Here is a 12,217-nt window from a genome sequence, read left to right on the forward strand (position 1 = left end):
CCCCTCTGCTCAATGGTACAATGAACGATGCACATTTAATAACGGGATGGGTCAGGGTTGGATCAGGAACAAAAGTCAGGGTATTAAGCAAAACATGAACTCTAGGAAAGGTAAACAGATCACATGCAAGAACTCAGAAAAAAATATCACTGAAACTACCTGGAATATGGAAGCTCATAATCAAACTACCAGAACAGCCCAATATAACATAAAGCTGTCGAGCAAATGAACCTATACAAGAAACTGCTGCACACAAAACAATGCAAACAGTTGATCTTTCATGAAACCGCAAAGGATGCACAACTGTGACTTCCTATTATTCATAGCCTCAGGACCTGCTAACAGTTCCTAGTCCTTGTGTTTCCTCCCGGAACTCCTGCTCCATGGATTCAGGACTATGGTGCAATAACCCACAGCCCACATATTGGTCACTAAAGGCTGTGGTACATGACTCCCTGTGTGTGTGTGGTAGAACACAGTCTAGTCTGGGCAGACAACGAATAGCAGTGGTTAGATATTTGGGAAATGAGGTAGAGGAGACAGAGGTACAGGTGGGAGGTAAGCAGATGCGTGAAGCATTCTAATGGTCTGAGTGTATGTAAAACTGGATGCACTTTCTTGTCAGGGGATGCAAAAAATGAACATGCTAGTCAAACACCTATAGTTTATTGGTGACAGCCTGCTCCTCCAATCAGAGGTAGCTCTCCTGTTTGAGTGCCTTATTTGGTTCAATTAGATCTTCTTTATTGTATTGTAAGGGGAAATTATATGAACAGTGATATGCTCGGCTATGTTCTGATGAAGAAAGTGTTTTCTGGAGTGATAAGTAGGATGGGAATGATTTAAAAATTACGTCATTGATAGCGAGACAATCAGTAAAGGGATTTGAAGGTTCTACTGCAGGACGCTCAGTTCATTTTCAGAGCAACAAAAATTAGGGGCTCAGTGGTTTCATGGAGAGCAATGAAAAGAATGGGAAGTAGGAAATTAAATGAAATGACCGGTGACCCCAAACATGCACACAATGTCCAGACTAAGGAAAGAATTTCTCCATCATCACCTTATCCGCACCACCCCACCCTGCCATGGGATTTCCACAGTGATGTCGCCCTCTTTGGGCTGGTGACATATGTTGTTTTGACCACTGATTTCTTTTTTGGCAGTGGAAGGAAACCCCCTTTCAAGAATTTCCAAACCAAAATGCCCCCTTTCTTTGGACATCATAATAACTTTCAGATGTGTAATTATTTGTGTGGCTCTGACAGGTTAATGATGAATGAAGAAATAATTTTCCACTGTTTTCAGTAGCAAGGATCTGTCAGTCTGAAGTAATTTGGAGGCAGCATCCGATTCCATGCACCACTGTGAGATTAAAGGAGGAAAAAGTCACTGTAAACGGAGAGAGTCACTGTAAATGGGGAGAGTCACTGTAACTCCCAAATGCAGGAAGATCGGGACTATAGTTTGTTTATTTAGCACCTTGGGAAATACAAATAGATTAAAACCAGACTAACAAATAATAGATATTCAAAGATTCACAGTGCTAGGTAGCAAAGAAAAGTGCAGGAAGATTGCAGTGCAGTTATGTTACAGCTGTACCATAGAGAGGATGTTGTGTGGAAGTGATTCGTGCGTCACAGCACTATTTTAACCACATGTTTTTAGCAGTTACTGCTGCAGCAATTTGCTCCCAAAAGCTTAGACATCTTATCCATTCACCAAACCCCCCCTCCACAGCCACCACCACCACAAAAAAAAAAAATCCTCATCCCAGAATCAGCAGGGAGGCAAACTGAGGAGTGGTCTGATGTGCTGAATGAGGACTGTCTGCGGCTTAATGGGTGCAACCTTGCAGCATGAGAATGCAAGAGTGGCAGCCACCGCGGCAGCTTGGCCCAGGGGAGGCGGATTGCATCACAGGGCTTTGGGGACTGTTCTGTTACTTGTTAATTGTGATGCATCACTGTGACTTGCATTCGTGGTGCATCAGAATTCTGAAGACTTTTAGCATGAGAGAGTTGGAAGAATGGATAAAACACACCAACAGAGTTACCCCTGCATGATTCATACTGTTTTTTCGATGAATTGATTAAGGGGCTATAAGACACCACAACCAGAGAATAGCAGGTAATTAATCAATTAATTTAATTTACACTTTATTAATCCCCGTGGGGAAATTCTTTTTACGCCTCCCTCAACTTGCTCTTTGTAGAGCAAGTTGTCCGCGAAGGGCAGCCACCCGTAGCTGAATAAAGTACTAGGAATCTCATGCATATAGCAAAGGGGATAGAGTTTAATATTAAATGTGTCACATAATAAATCTAGACCTCAAAAATGAATAGCAATAAAAACCTTTTTCGTGTCACTGCCCTCCCTGCTCAAAGGATAGGTCAGATTGGAGCCAAATACTGTCGTCAGAGCAGAAAGCGAAAGTACGCCAGTGGGGCTGAGTGCTTTTGGATTAGGGGCGAGGGGCCTGAGAAGGAGGAGGTGCAATCTTGGGAATTTCCAGATTCGATTTCATATAAAGCGGAGAGGCGGACAGCTTCTCAGCTGCTTCGGTGATGTCGCGGTTTTGCTCGGTCTTGTAATTTATGAATCTCAAACTTCTTTTGGCTATCGTTCAGTTGGAGGATGAATCTTGCTGCACAACGCCTGGATTTAAAAGGTGCGTAGCAATATTTGAACTATTTCCTATTAGAGGGATCTCGCAGCGGGAAGGTGCAGGAGAAAAGCGACCCGTATACTGCATGGGTTACATTAAGGGGGTTCGATGTCTTTTACTTTCTATATCTGACTTAAACTAGACTTTCAGTTTATAGTAACTTAGCGGTTCTTTTTTTAACGGCGCCTGTGACTCCAGTTCACAGCAAAATATTGGTAGTAAAAGCCGGATAAAACTTTCTGCAGCTGTTCGGGCTACAGCTGTACAGTATTATAGATGGGACTAGTCAGAATAATGAGGCAGGTAATGTTTTGTCGGATGAAATATTCTTGGTTTAGGGGAGTCATAAACATCGTCTACGTAAAGTATTCCTGGACAGTGGAGACGAATAGTAAAACTAACAATATTGTGGTCTTTAAAAATGAATACTGCTTTCTGCTTTGCAGGCTGAAATGAAGCTACGTTTCACAAATACTTAAGTTATATAACAAACTAAGAGATTACACAACGTTTTGTGTTTTGCGGGAGCATGTCAGTTGTCACCAGCTGAGTTATGTCTGGACCCTGTGATTCTTTCTACGAAGTTTATCGTGAACGACCCCCCGACGCTAACCCCCTTCCTATAATTTTATCTTCGGGAAACTCCTCCGGTCAGCAAGACTTATCATCCGGGAACTCCCCCCCCCCCCGTTTGACATTCTTTTCCGCTGGACCGTGGTTTGAATTGCCGACGGAATTTGGTCCTTGGGGGAAAATAATTGGGTATCACTGCTGTATTTCCTACTTTAATCGTTAATGCGCAAATACTTGTATTATAGGCCAGCTCTGGTCTTCTGGCGCCCCAAGCGAGTTGCTGTCCCCCCAGCAGCAGAAAACAATTTTTTTCAATTGATTTATATTGTAAAATTAAATAGCACTGGGTGTCCTGGCTGCTAACTAGATGGCTCTTCTCTGTTTCACAAGACAGAGAGTGAAATATTAAAACTAGTGTAAATATACTAATGTCACAGAATGTGCTCTTTGCACCAAATGGTGCCCTAGGCGATCGCCTGTCTTGCCTATAGGGCAGGCAGGTGCTGCTTGTACATTTATTTGTCATTCTGTGAATTTGTACAACGTATTACTTATAGACAATGTTAGAATTAACTACGTACTATGCCACTGTTTAACCTTTTGTAGTTGGTCCAGGGGCATCACCAAACTCTAATTCATTTGTGTTTCTCTTCTTAGCAATCTAACCGCCACCTCCAAAAAGGCTGAGGAGGTGTAGAAGCAAGAGCCTGTTGTTCATAAACCTGTGACCTCTGGCAGAGGTCCCACACCGGACGCCGATCAGTCAACCAGCGGTGAGTCATCACGAACACACAGGCCTTTTGGTGATGAAGTCACCATGCTCAGTTCATTCCCACAAAGACTAATCATCATCCGTGTCATATGAGATGTGGAGGTGTAACCACTGTTAAATACCCAGCTTGTGTATTAGCCAGAGATGTGGTCTACAATTGCAGTGACCCACTCAGTATTAATTGCAACCAGGATGTGGTCCAGTGAATCTCCTCCTACACTATGTGCAGTGAGGTGTCATGCTCTGCATAGTCTGGGCGGGGGGGGGGGCATATTCTTGCAGCTATGTGTGAAAAATCTGAACCACATTCTGGTTGAGTTTAATACTTAAGTTTCAAGGTTACTTTAATTTCATCAGCAGCTTCATACATGTACAAAGAGTGATGAAACAACGTTTCTCCATGGCCCCGGTGCAACATATAGTAACATATAGTGCACTTAACATCACAGTAACAGGGTGTGCAAGGTGCAAACAGGCAGTAAATAAAAAGTGCAGAAATAATAAATAGCGCAGAGATGTAAACTTCATATGGTTTGTGCAGTTGTACAGAAATGTCTGTAAGGTATCATGATCAATAAACAGCTGCAGGGTGGGTGGGGGAATTGTGCTTTAACACTTTGGGGCAGCAGCGTTGGAAATAGCGCCATATAAATACCAATGAAACTGAAAGTGTGGTAGGGCCTGCGATTATGTACTAGCTGCTCTTCTACATCATGTCATGCATGTGCAGCCTGCTGCAGGATAGTGGTGTGAGGGGCCGAGAAGATTGAGCGGACGACGGAGGGAATTGTGCCCAGAGAGCCTGCTGCGTGTCATCATTTTGCAGTATGCCGTGCTTGTGTGCCTCACGCCTCGGAACGCTGTTGGGTAAGTCACCAGTAGTGTTTGTGTTCGAACTTTTAAGGCACATGGGAGTTTGTGTTAGTTTGTGCCTTTCTGTGAATTAGTGATTTTCTGCGTTTGAGAGTTTCTGTCACAATGAAACAGTCTGTACTTAACAGATGGCTAAGGCTATAAATCCCAACTGGCAATCATAGTACTCCCAGTCCCTGAGGACGGAAACGCTTAGATGTGATCCCCGGATATGTCAAATAATATGTTTTTATCAAAAGAGGATCCAGCTGTTACGTTGGACTCTTGGTCAAGGGAGTGAATGACAGCTCAGAAAGACAGGCCTCAATGCAGTTCCTATTCTGCCTTCACGCTTGCTTTCATGCTGAGCTGTGGGGTGGGTGTGCGTCCTACTGGGGAGTACTGACTCTGGGAGACAGGGCCTGAGTTGTTCTGACTGTAGAAGCTTCAGGGCTCAGTGGCATAAGTACAATCATCACTCTATTCTTTGGGCTTTGTTCTGTTTCTGGCTTGGAGTCTATTTTTAGCTAGCTGGTTTTTATGGTCTGTGGAAACCATATGTGGTTCTCAAGTTTATTGAAGTGAAGGTATGAAACCATTGGTTGGTGCTATCTCAAGAGTTACTTTATTCCTTACTTTATTGAGGACTGGCCTTGAAACCTAGAAAGTCAAAGGCATTGTCAAGTGATGCTTAATTTGGAGGCTTTAGAGGTCCTAACTGCTTGTAATCTGCTATGTATTATGAAATATGGAAATTTGGGTGATTGGGACAACATGACGCGTGACCACCAACCAGAAAGAGTAAACCAGAAAAAGTCCTGATGGGAGTAGAGATGCATACTGATCGAGGTTAAGAGAATCAGAAAACAGAGAGCAAGAGCCATTTTGGGGGTCAGCTGACCAATAGTGAGACATATTTTAACTCGTTTTAGTCCTGCTTTGGGTGTTGCTTCCTCTGATGACATCATCCACTCCTTCGACACTCTGCACATCCCTCACCACTCTGAAGTCCAGCCTTCAACCCCCCCATCGGAGGCAATTATTGGTAGGTGGCAATATCAGCATGTGCAAATTGCAAGAATCTAGTTAAGATTAGCACTATAACCTGTTGTTACTTTACAGAAGCACAATTTCCCCTTGAATTACACCATCAGAGTACGCCCCCAGGAGGTTTTTAGGCTGCATAACATTAATAAACTGGTAAGTGCTTAATATTTTTTAAACTATTATGTACCTTCCTTGTGATTCATACAGGAACTAACTCATGACTCATACAGATACCAACTCACATCAACAGATAGCATGCATAACTCATAAGAACACTAGTCCTTTCTTCCTCAAACAGAAGGCCAAGGTACCGGACTTGGAGCTTAGACACTTGCAGCATCTTTGGGTGATGGTGAACCAGGAGGTGTTAAAGAAAATCCTTCGTATTCTCCCTGAGAGACACCCATCCCGCCGCTACATCTCAGGCCTTGAGCGGCTCCTGCAAATGGTGCAGCAGATCCAACACGAGGTAGAGGAAGAGGCAGAGGATGAGGTGAGGAGCATGAGAAGGCAGCATTCCTCCTCACATAGACCATTGATATACTATATACTCCATTGCCATGGCAACCCTTGCACTACTCCTCCATTTCGGTCTCAGTATGTCTACACATTTGTAGCTGTAGACCCTGTTCCCAAGCCTGATCCTGTGTGTGTTTGTACTTAAAGGAGCCTCCAGAGAAAATACGGGAGATCTTGGCCAAGCTGAGGGATTCTGATGTCAAGACCTGGAAGTGGGTGACTCCCAAAACCTTGGTGGACAACTGTTTCCGTACCATGCACTGCCTGTTTGGCGACTGCTTCCTCAACAGCAATGCGGAACAGGACTGTGAGTGAATTCCCTTTCTGCAGAAAACCTTTGACACGTTTTGTAGGTGGTCTGTCCTCAGCGTACACTGTGTTTACCCTCCAGTATTGGGTTGTTTAGATTTAAACTCAAATTACAGTAATATTTTTGCGTCATTCCATTTTAATTGAACAAATGGCCTTTGCATCATCATTTTTGAGTATGATAAAGTTTGGCATGTGAATTACACATATCTCTCAGAGCTCAGAAATATTCTTGTTTATAAATATAGTTTTCCTTTCGAGATATAGTCCCTTTTCTTACGGAAGAGGATTAGGGCCACCATGAAAATATTATTTGAATTCTGACTATAATCTCAGAATTCTGACTTTAATGTCAGAATTCTGACTTTTTTCTCAGAATTCTGACTTTTTTCTCAGAATTCTGACTTTAATGTCAGAATTCTGACTTTTTTCTCAGAATTCTGACTTTAATCTCAGAATTCTAACTTTAATCTCAGAATTCTGAGTTTAGAAAAAAAAGTCAGAATTCTGAGATTAAAATCAGAATTCTGACTTTTTTCTCAGAATTCTGACTTTAATCTCAGAATTCTGACTTCAATCTCAGAATTCTGACTTTAATGTCAGAATTCTGACTTTTTTTTCTAAACTCAGAATTCTGATATTAAAGTCAGAATTCTGACATTAAAGTCAGAATTCTGAGAAAAAAGTCAGAATTCTGACATTAAAGTCAGAATTCTGAGATTAAAGATAGAATTCAAATAATATTTTCATGGTGGCCCTAATCCTCTTCCGTACTTTTCTACACCCCAGGTAGCAAAAAAGAAAAACATCATTTAGAGTGATTTTTGAACCTTGGCAAAAGCTCGTTGGAAAGCTCAGAAAGAGTACTTTTTCATGGTATGGCAAATTCAACTTTTGCACAAGTGTATTTTTTCAAGGTCAAAATTCATCTCTCAAACTGCATTTTTACTACATTTGGTTATAAAAAAGAGATTATTTTTTAATAATTAAATAATTGTGTTTGTGTACAACTTGTATATGCCACATTGACCTGTTACGTGGTCCTCTTTATAAGAAAATCCCCCAAAAAGGGTACAAGTTTTTTTTTATTATTATTATTATTATTATTTTTATAAAAAATGTATTTTTGAGCCTCAAAATAGGCATGTGGGGGAGGGGTACATTTTTTCCATTTTATTGGGAAGAAAGTACTCTATCAAAAATGTGTTGTCATTCAAAGGGGTGCAGGAGTTATGAGGCTCTTAACTAAAACACTTTGATGCAAAAACATCTGGTGCATTAAAATGGAATGACCCATTTTAAAACAAATGCAACTCTTCCAGTTTATTTTCCAGTTATTTCTAATGCAAATTGGGTATAACATGACTGAAGAACAATATAAAATCACAACACACTTGGTTGGCTTATTTTGAAAATTCTGTCAGCCAAGAGCTTATCATGACTAATTTACTGAGACCAGAAACAAGCTGACCAGTGATCTGATATGCCTGTCTCGCGCTACTCTATCCTTAATATAGCTACACGCTGCTCTCTGGCTCCACCTGCTGTACATTCATACAATAACAACACAAAACAGTTACTCATCATTTTTCCACTTCTAATTACAAACATGTATATATATCTTATTTATTTACTTTGTATATTTATTATCAAAGGTCTCCTGTTAATCTGTACTGATAGCAATAAGCTGGAATGATCTCAGGAAAGCTAATTTGGTACCACCAGCAGAAACCTTTCTGAATCAAGAGATATTTTAAAATTACTGAGATAGTTAATTCATCTGTTTGCAACCTCCTTCACTTCAGTTCAATGACTGTTTGTTTGTATCACTATGTAACCTAATTAACTGAAAGCTGGTTTCTTTCTGCCAGATTGTAACTTCTTGAGTTGGAGAAAAGAACAAAAGCCAACTTTGCAAGCCTGAAGGAAGCGCTGTTTCTTCCAGGGAAACTTCATGTACAATTGCCATAAACTTCCCTGGCCCCTGCAGAGTTTGAGATGACAGTGAAAATCCACTGACACAGACTTGCCATGTGCATCCAGCCTGCTCTCTGGATGAAAAGGATTTTCGGTTGAAACTACTGCTCTGCCAGAACGACTGCACCATATCTGGCTGCAACTAAAGACGTTTATGAGTGTGTCTGGTGCACAGTGGTTGACTCACACTTGAGCTACCGCAGACATGCTGAAAAAGCTGCCCTGTGCATTGCAGTAGCAGCTGTATTCTTCCAAGGCAATACTGTGTGTGCGGACTTACATACAGGACTTTAGTCAGCTGCTGGTTAGCTGGCTATCTTCCTCAGCGTGGGTCTTCAGGGCTGTGTTCTAACCTACAGAAATAAGTCCTGCTGGTACGGTTCGAAAATTTTTTATTAAGATGCAGAATAATCTAGTTAATAGATGCATATATTTTTGGATTCAGATCTGGTTTTGGTGTAAGATTTATTGCAAAGCATTAGCCATGTTTGTACTCCGTATTTATTAATATTTGTTATGATGATGAACTGAAATACCCATGCCATGATAATTCTCTTGCTTTGTCTTGCTGCTTATGAACCCATCCTCATTATGTGTGGTGAAATCAAGCCCTGTAAGCATCTCAGCACCTGTTCCTTACCAATGTTGTATGAATGTAGCCTTTCTCTATCCAAGCCAAGCCTGGAATGCCTACCGATAATGTTATGTAAATCAAATGACCTTCTAAAAAGGATGTAAAAATTATGACATAGTTTTTTCCAGTTGCAGTGAACAGAAAAACCCTTTAGCCAAGATATTATTTTAATTAAATATTTATATGCATAAGGGTGATTCACTCCTGGCATTTTGATCAGCAAATTCACATTCACACTGGAAAAATACACAGCCAATAGATTTAGGAATCTCCTCCAGGATATATCTGTATTTGACTCCACTCTTCTTGTCCTTGATGAACAGCTTCTGATTCCCTCCAGTTTAAAAACACCCCCATATTATGATGCTACCCCCTGAAAGGTAAATGGTAGCGATAGTTCTATTTGGGAAATGGAACGCGTTAGACCAAAAAAGCTCACCATTACTTTCTTTACTCTATAAAAGAATGTTCCACAAGGCCTCCTTGTCTGTTGGCAAGCTTTAGGCATGATTTTAATTTTGGCAATTTTTTTGCCATTTCCACAAGTACAAGGAAGTTCCACAAGCACTTCCTTTGCCTTCATGACAGCACGACTGGACAAACTCTTGTTCGTAGATTTACGAGTGCTCCAACCCACTTGTTATTTTCCACGTCATTCTGTATTTGAAGTTTTGCCTGTTGTCCTGTCACAGAGACACAGAGATTGGCCAAAATAGATGACAAAACACATTGATGCTCTTTTTTGGACAACGTAATAATGCTGATGGTATAATAAGAGGTTAATATTGCAATATAAATCTACAGTGCCGACTATAAATTAGCTCAAATGGGACTTGTTGTTGTAACACCTGTATGCCATAAGATCAACATATACAACTACCATGTTGGAAGTAAATGTATTATGTAATTATTTATATTTTGCTAGATTAAATGACATTCTTGTGTTGTATGATTGCATTGAATTGAAATTAATTAAGTTCTACTTATTGTCATTTAAATTCAGCATCTTACAGGGTGTGGCCAAGTCAATTCAAAGTCCACTTCATAAATTGTCAGTCACATCATTTGAATTGGGAAGGTGAATCACTCCTCACGACCAGCAAAGGCAGAGAATTGTGCAAGTCAACAGAAGACAGTGTTTGAGACAACACTGTCCAGGAAGCCAAGTTGCTTTTGCAGGTGGCCATGAACAATTCTCAGTAATGAACAATTCATAGAGAAATACAGGCTGGCCTGGGGTGAAATAATGAGCCTCCTTGGTCTGGTGCGGGATAAATTGAAAAGACAAACACGTTGGAATTTTGCCCTCAGTGCACCATACAGCTTCTGACAGCTCCCTGCTTCTACGCTCCTGGTGGATTCCTGCAGACCTACAGATGCACATGGCCTCAGCAAGGCTGCGGTCTCCTGCATCCATGCATGCATTGATCACATTGCGCCGTGCGCACAACTACATATAATGTCCAGCAGGTTTAGTGATACTAAAATTGGTTTTCATGCCATTGCAGGCATACCTGGCATTGTAAGTGTAGTGGATGGAACTCCCATCAACCCTTGAATCCTACCTGTCAAAAAGGGTTCTTGGCACTAGGCCTAAATGTCCAGGTGATATGCAACCATCAATGCCATTTTACAGACGTTGCCAAGTGGCCTGGGAGTACACATGATGCTTATATCTGGTCCAGCTTTGGAGTGTGTCAGATGGCAAAGGATGGTGTGTTTGCTGGTGGCTGGTTATTGAGAGACAGCAGGTATCCTCTTAGGAAATACCTGCTGATTCCAGTTTTTAATCCCCAAGCTGCGACTGAACACCAAAGACACTGCTGTACTGGGTGCTTTGGGCATGTGGAAGATTCTGGTCCTACACAAGACCTTGAGAGCTCTAAGGTTTCCCCCTGAATGTTGCTGTGCTGTTCTTGTTATGTGTAGTATGCTGCACAACACTGCAATAATTATAAATATATATTTTTCCCTTCCTGGAGCCGAGACCTTATCATGATGGAGGCGTTTGCGTGTTCCAATGATCCCAGGAGCTAAGTTGCCTGGGGCTTTATGCCCCTGGTAGGGTCACCCAAGGCAAACAGGTCCTGGGTGAGGAACCAGACAAAGTGCGGCTCAAAAAGACCCCTTATGACGAGTAAAAACACGGATCTACGTTTTCCCTCGCCCGGACGCGGGTCACCGGGGTCCCCCCCTGGAGCCAGGCCTGGGGGTGGGGCTCGATGGCGAGCGCCTGGTGGCTAGGCCTACACCTATGGGGCCTGGTCAGGCACAGCCCGAAGAAGGTACGTGGGTCCCCCCTCCAATGGGCTCACCACCTATAGGAGGGGCCAAAGGGGTCGGGTGCAGTGCGAGTTGGGCAGTGGCCGAAGGAGGGGACCTCCTCGAGGGGGTTGGACCTTCTTCCACTCTGGAGTTACTCACGGGGAGAGGCGCCGGGCAGGGGTGGGCATACTTACCGCCCCCTGGCTGGGCGCCTGTACATTGGGGTTTACCGCGGTGGACAAGAGGGAAGCCTCCCTTCACCTTCGGGTGGGGGGACGGGTCCTGACTGTTGTTTGCACTTATGCGCCAAACAGCAGTTCAGAATACCCACCCTTTTTGGAGTCCTTGGAAGGGGTGTTGGAGAGCGCTCCTCCCGGGGACTCTCTTGTTCTGCTGGGGGACTTCAATGCTCACATGGGCAATGACAGTGAAACCTGGAGGGGCGTGTTTGGGAGGAACGGCCCCCCCGATCTGAACCCGAGTGGTGTTTTGTTATTGGACTTCTGTGCTCGTCATGGATTGTCCATAATGAACACCATGTTCAAGTATAAGGGTGTTCATATGTGCACTTGGCACCAGGACACCCTAGGCCGCAGTTCGATGA

At 42.6% G+C, this 12,217-nt stretch overlaps 1 protein-coding gene across 1 annotated transcript; it reads left to right on the plus strand.

Moving 5' to 3' along the window:
* The first annotated feature begins 2,449 nt into the window (after nucleotides 1-2,449).
* On the plus strand, nucleotides 2,450-10,297 carry LOC111848048 (interleukin-34-like). Its single transcript, XM_023819752.2, has 8 exons — nucleotides 2,450-2,668; nucleotides 3,896-4,011; nucleotides 4,741-4,877; nucleotides 5,795-5,907; nucleotides 5,985-6,062; nucleotides 6,208-6,402; nucleotides 6,576-6,735; nucleotides 8,609-10,297. Exons 3-8 carry the CDS (start codon nucleotides 4,838-4,840, stop codon nucleotides 8,659-8,661), a joined length of 639 nt encoding a protein of 212 aa, XP_023675520.1. The 5' UTR covers nucleotides 2,450-2,668; nucleotides 3,896-4,011; nucleotides 4,741-4,837; the 3' UTR covers nucleotides 8,662-10,297.
* Nucleotides 10,298-12,217: the final 1,920 nt, after the last annotated feature.

This window comes from Paramormyrops kingsleyae, chromosome 11 (assembly GCF_048594095.1).
Source record: "Paramormyrops kingsleyae isolate MSU_618 chromosome 11, PKINGS_0.4, whole genome shotgun sequence".
NCBI classification, from domain to species: Eukaryota; Metazoa; Chordata; class Actinopteri; order Osteoglossiformes; family Mormyridae; genus Paramormyrops; species Paramormyrops kingsleyae.

Coding starts and splice junctions, on each gene's coding strand:
- LOC111848048 (XM_023819752.2), top strand. CDS start 4,838: ATGCCGTGCTTGTGTGCCTCACGCCTCGGAACGCTGTTGG. Junction 5,908..5,984: donor CCCATCGGAGGCAATTATTG/GTAGGTGGCAAT, acceptor GTTACTTTACAG/AAGCACAATTTCCCCTTGAA. Junction 6,736..8,608: donor CAGCAATGCGGAACAGGACT/GTGAGTGAATTC, acceptor TCTTTCTGCCAG/ATTGTAACTTCTTGAGTTGG.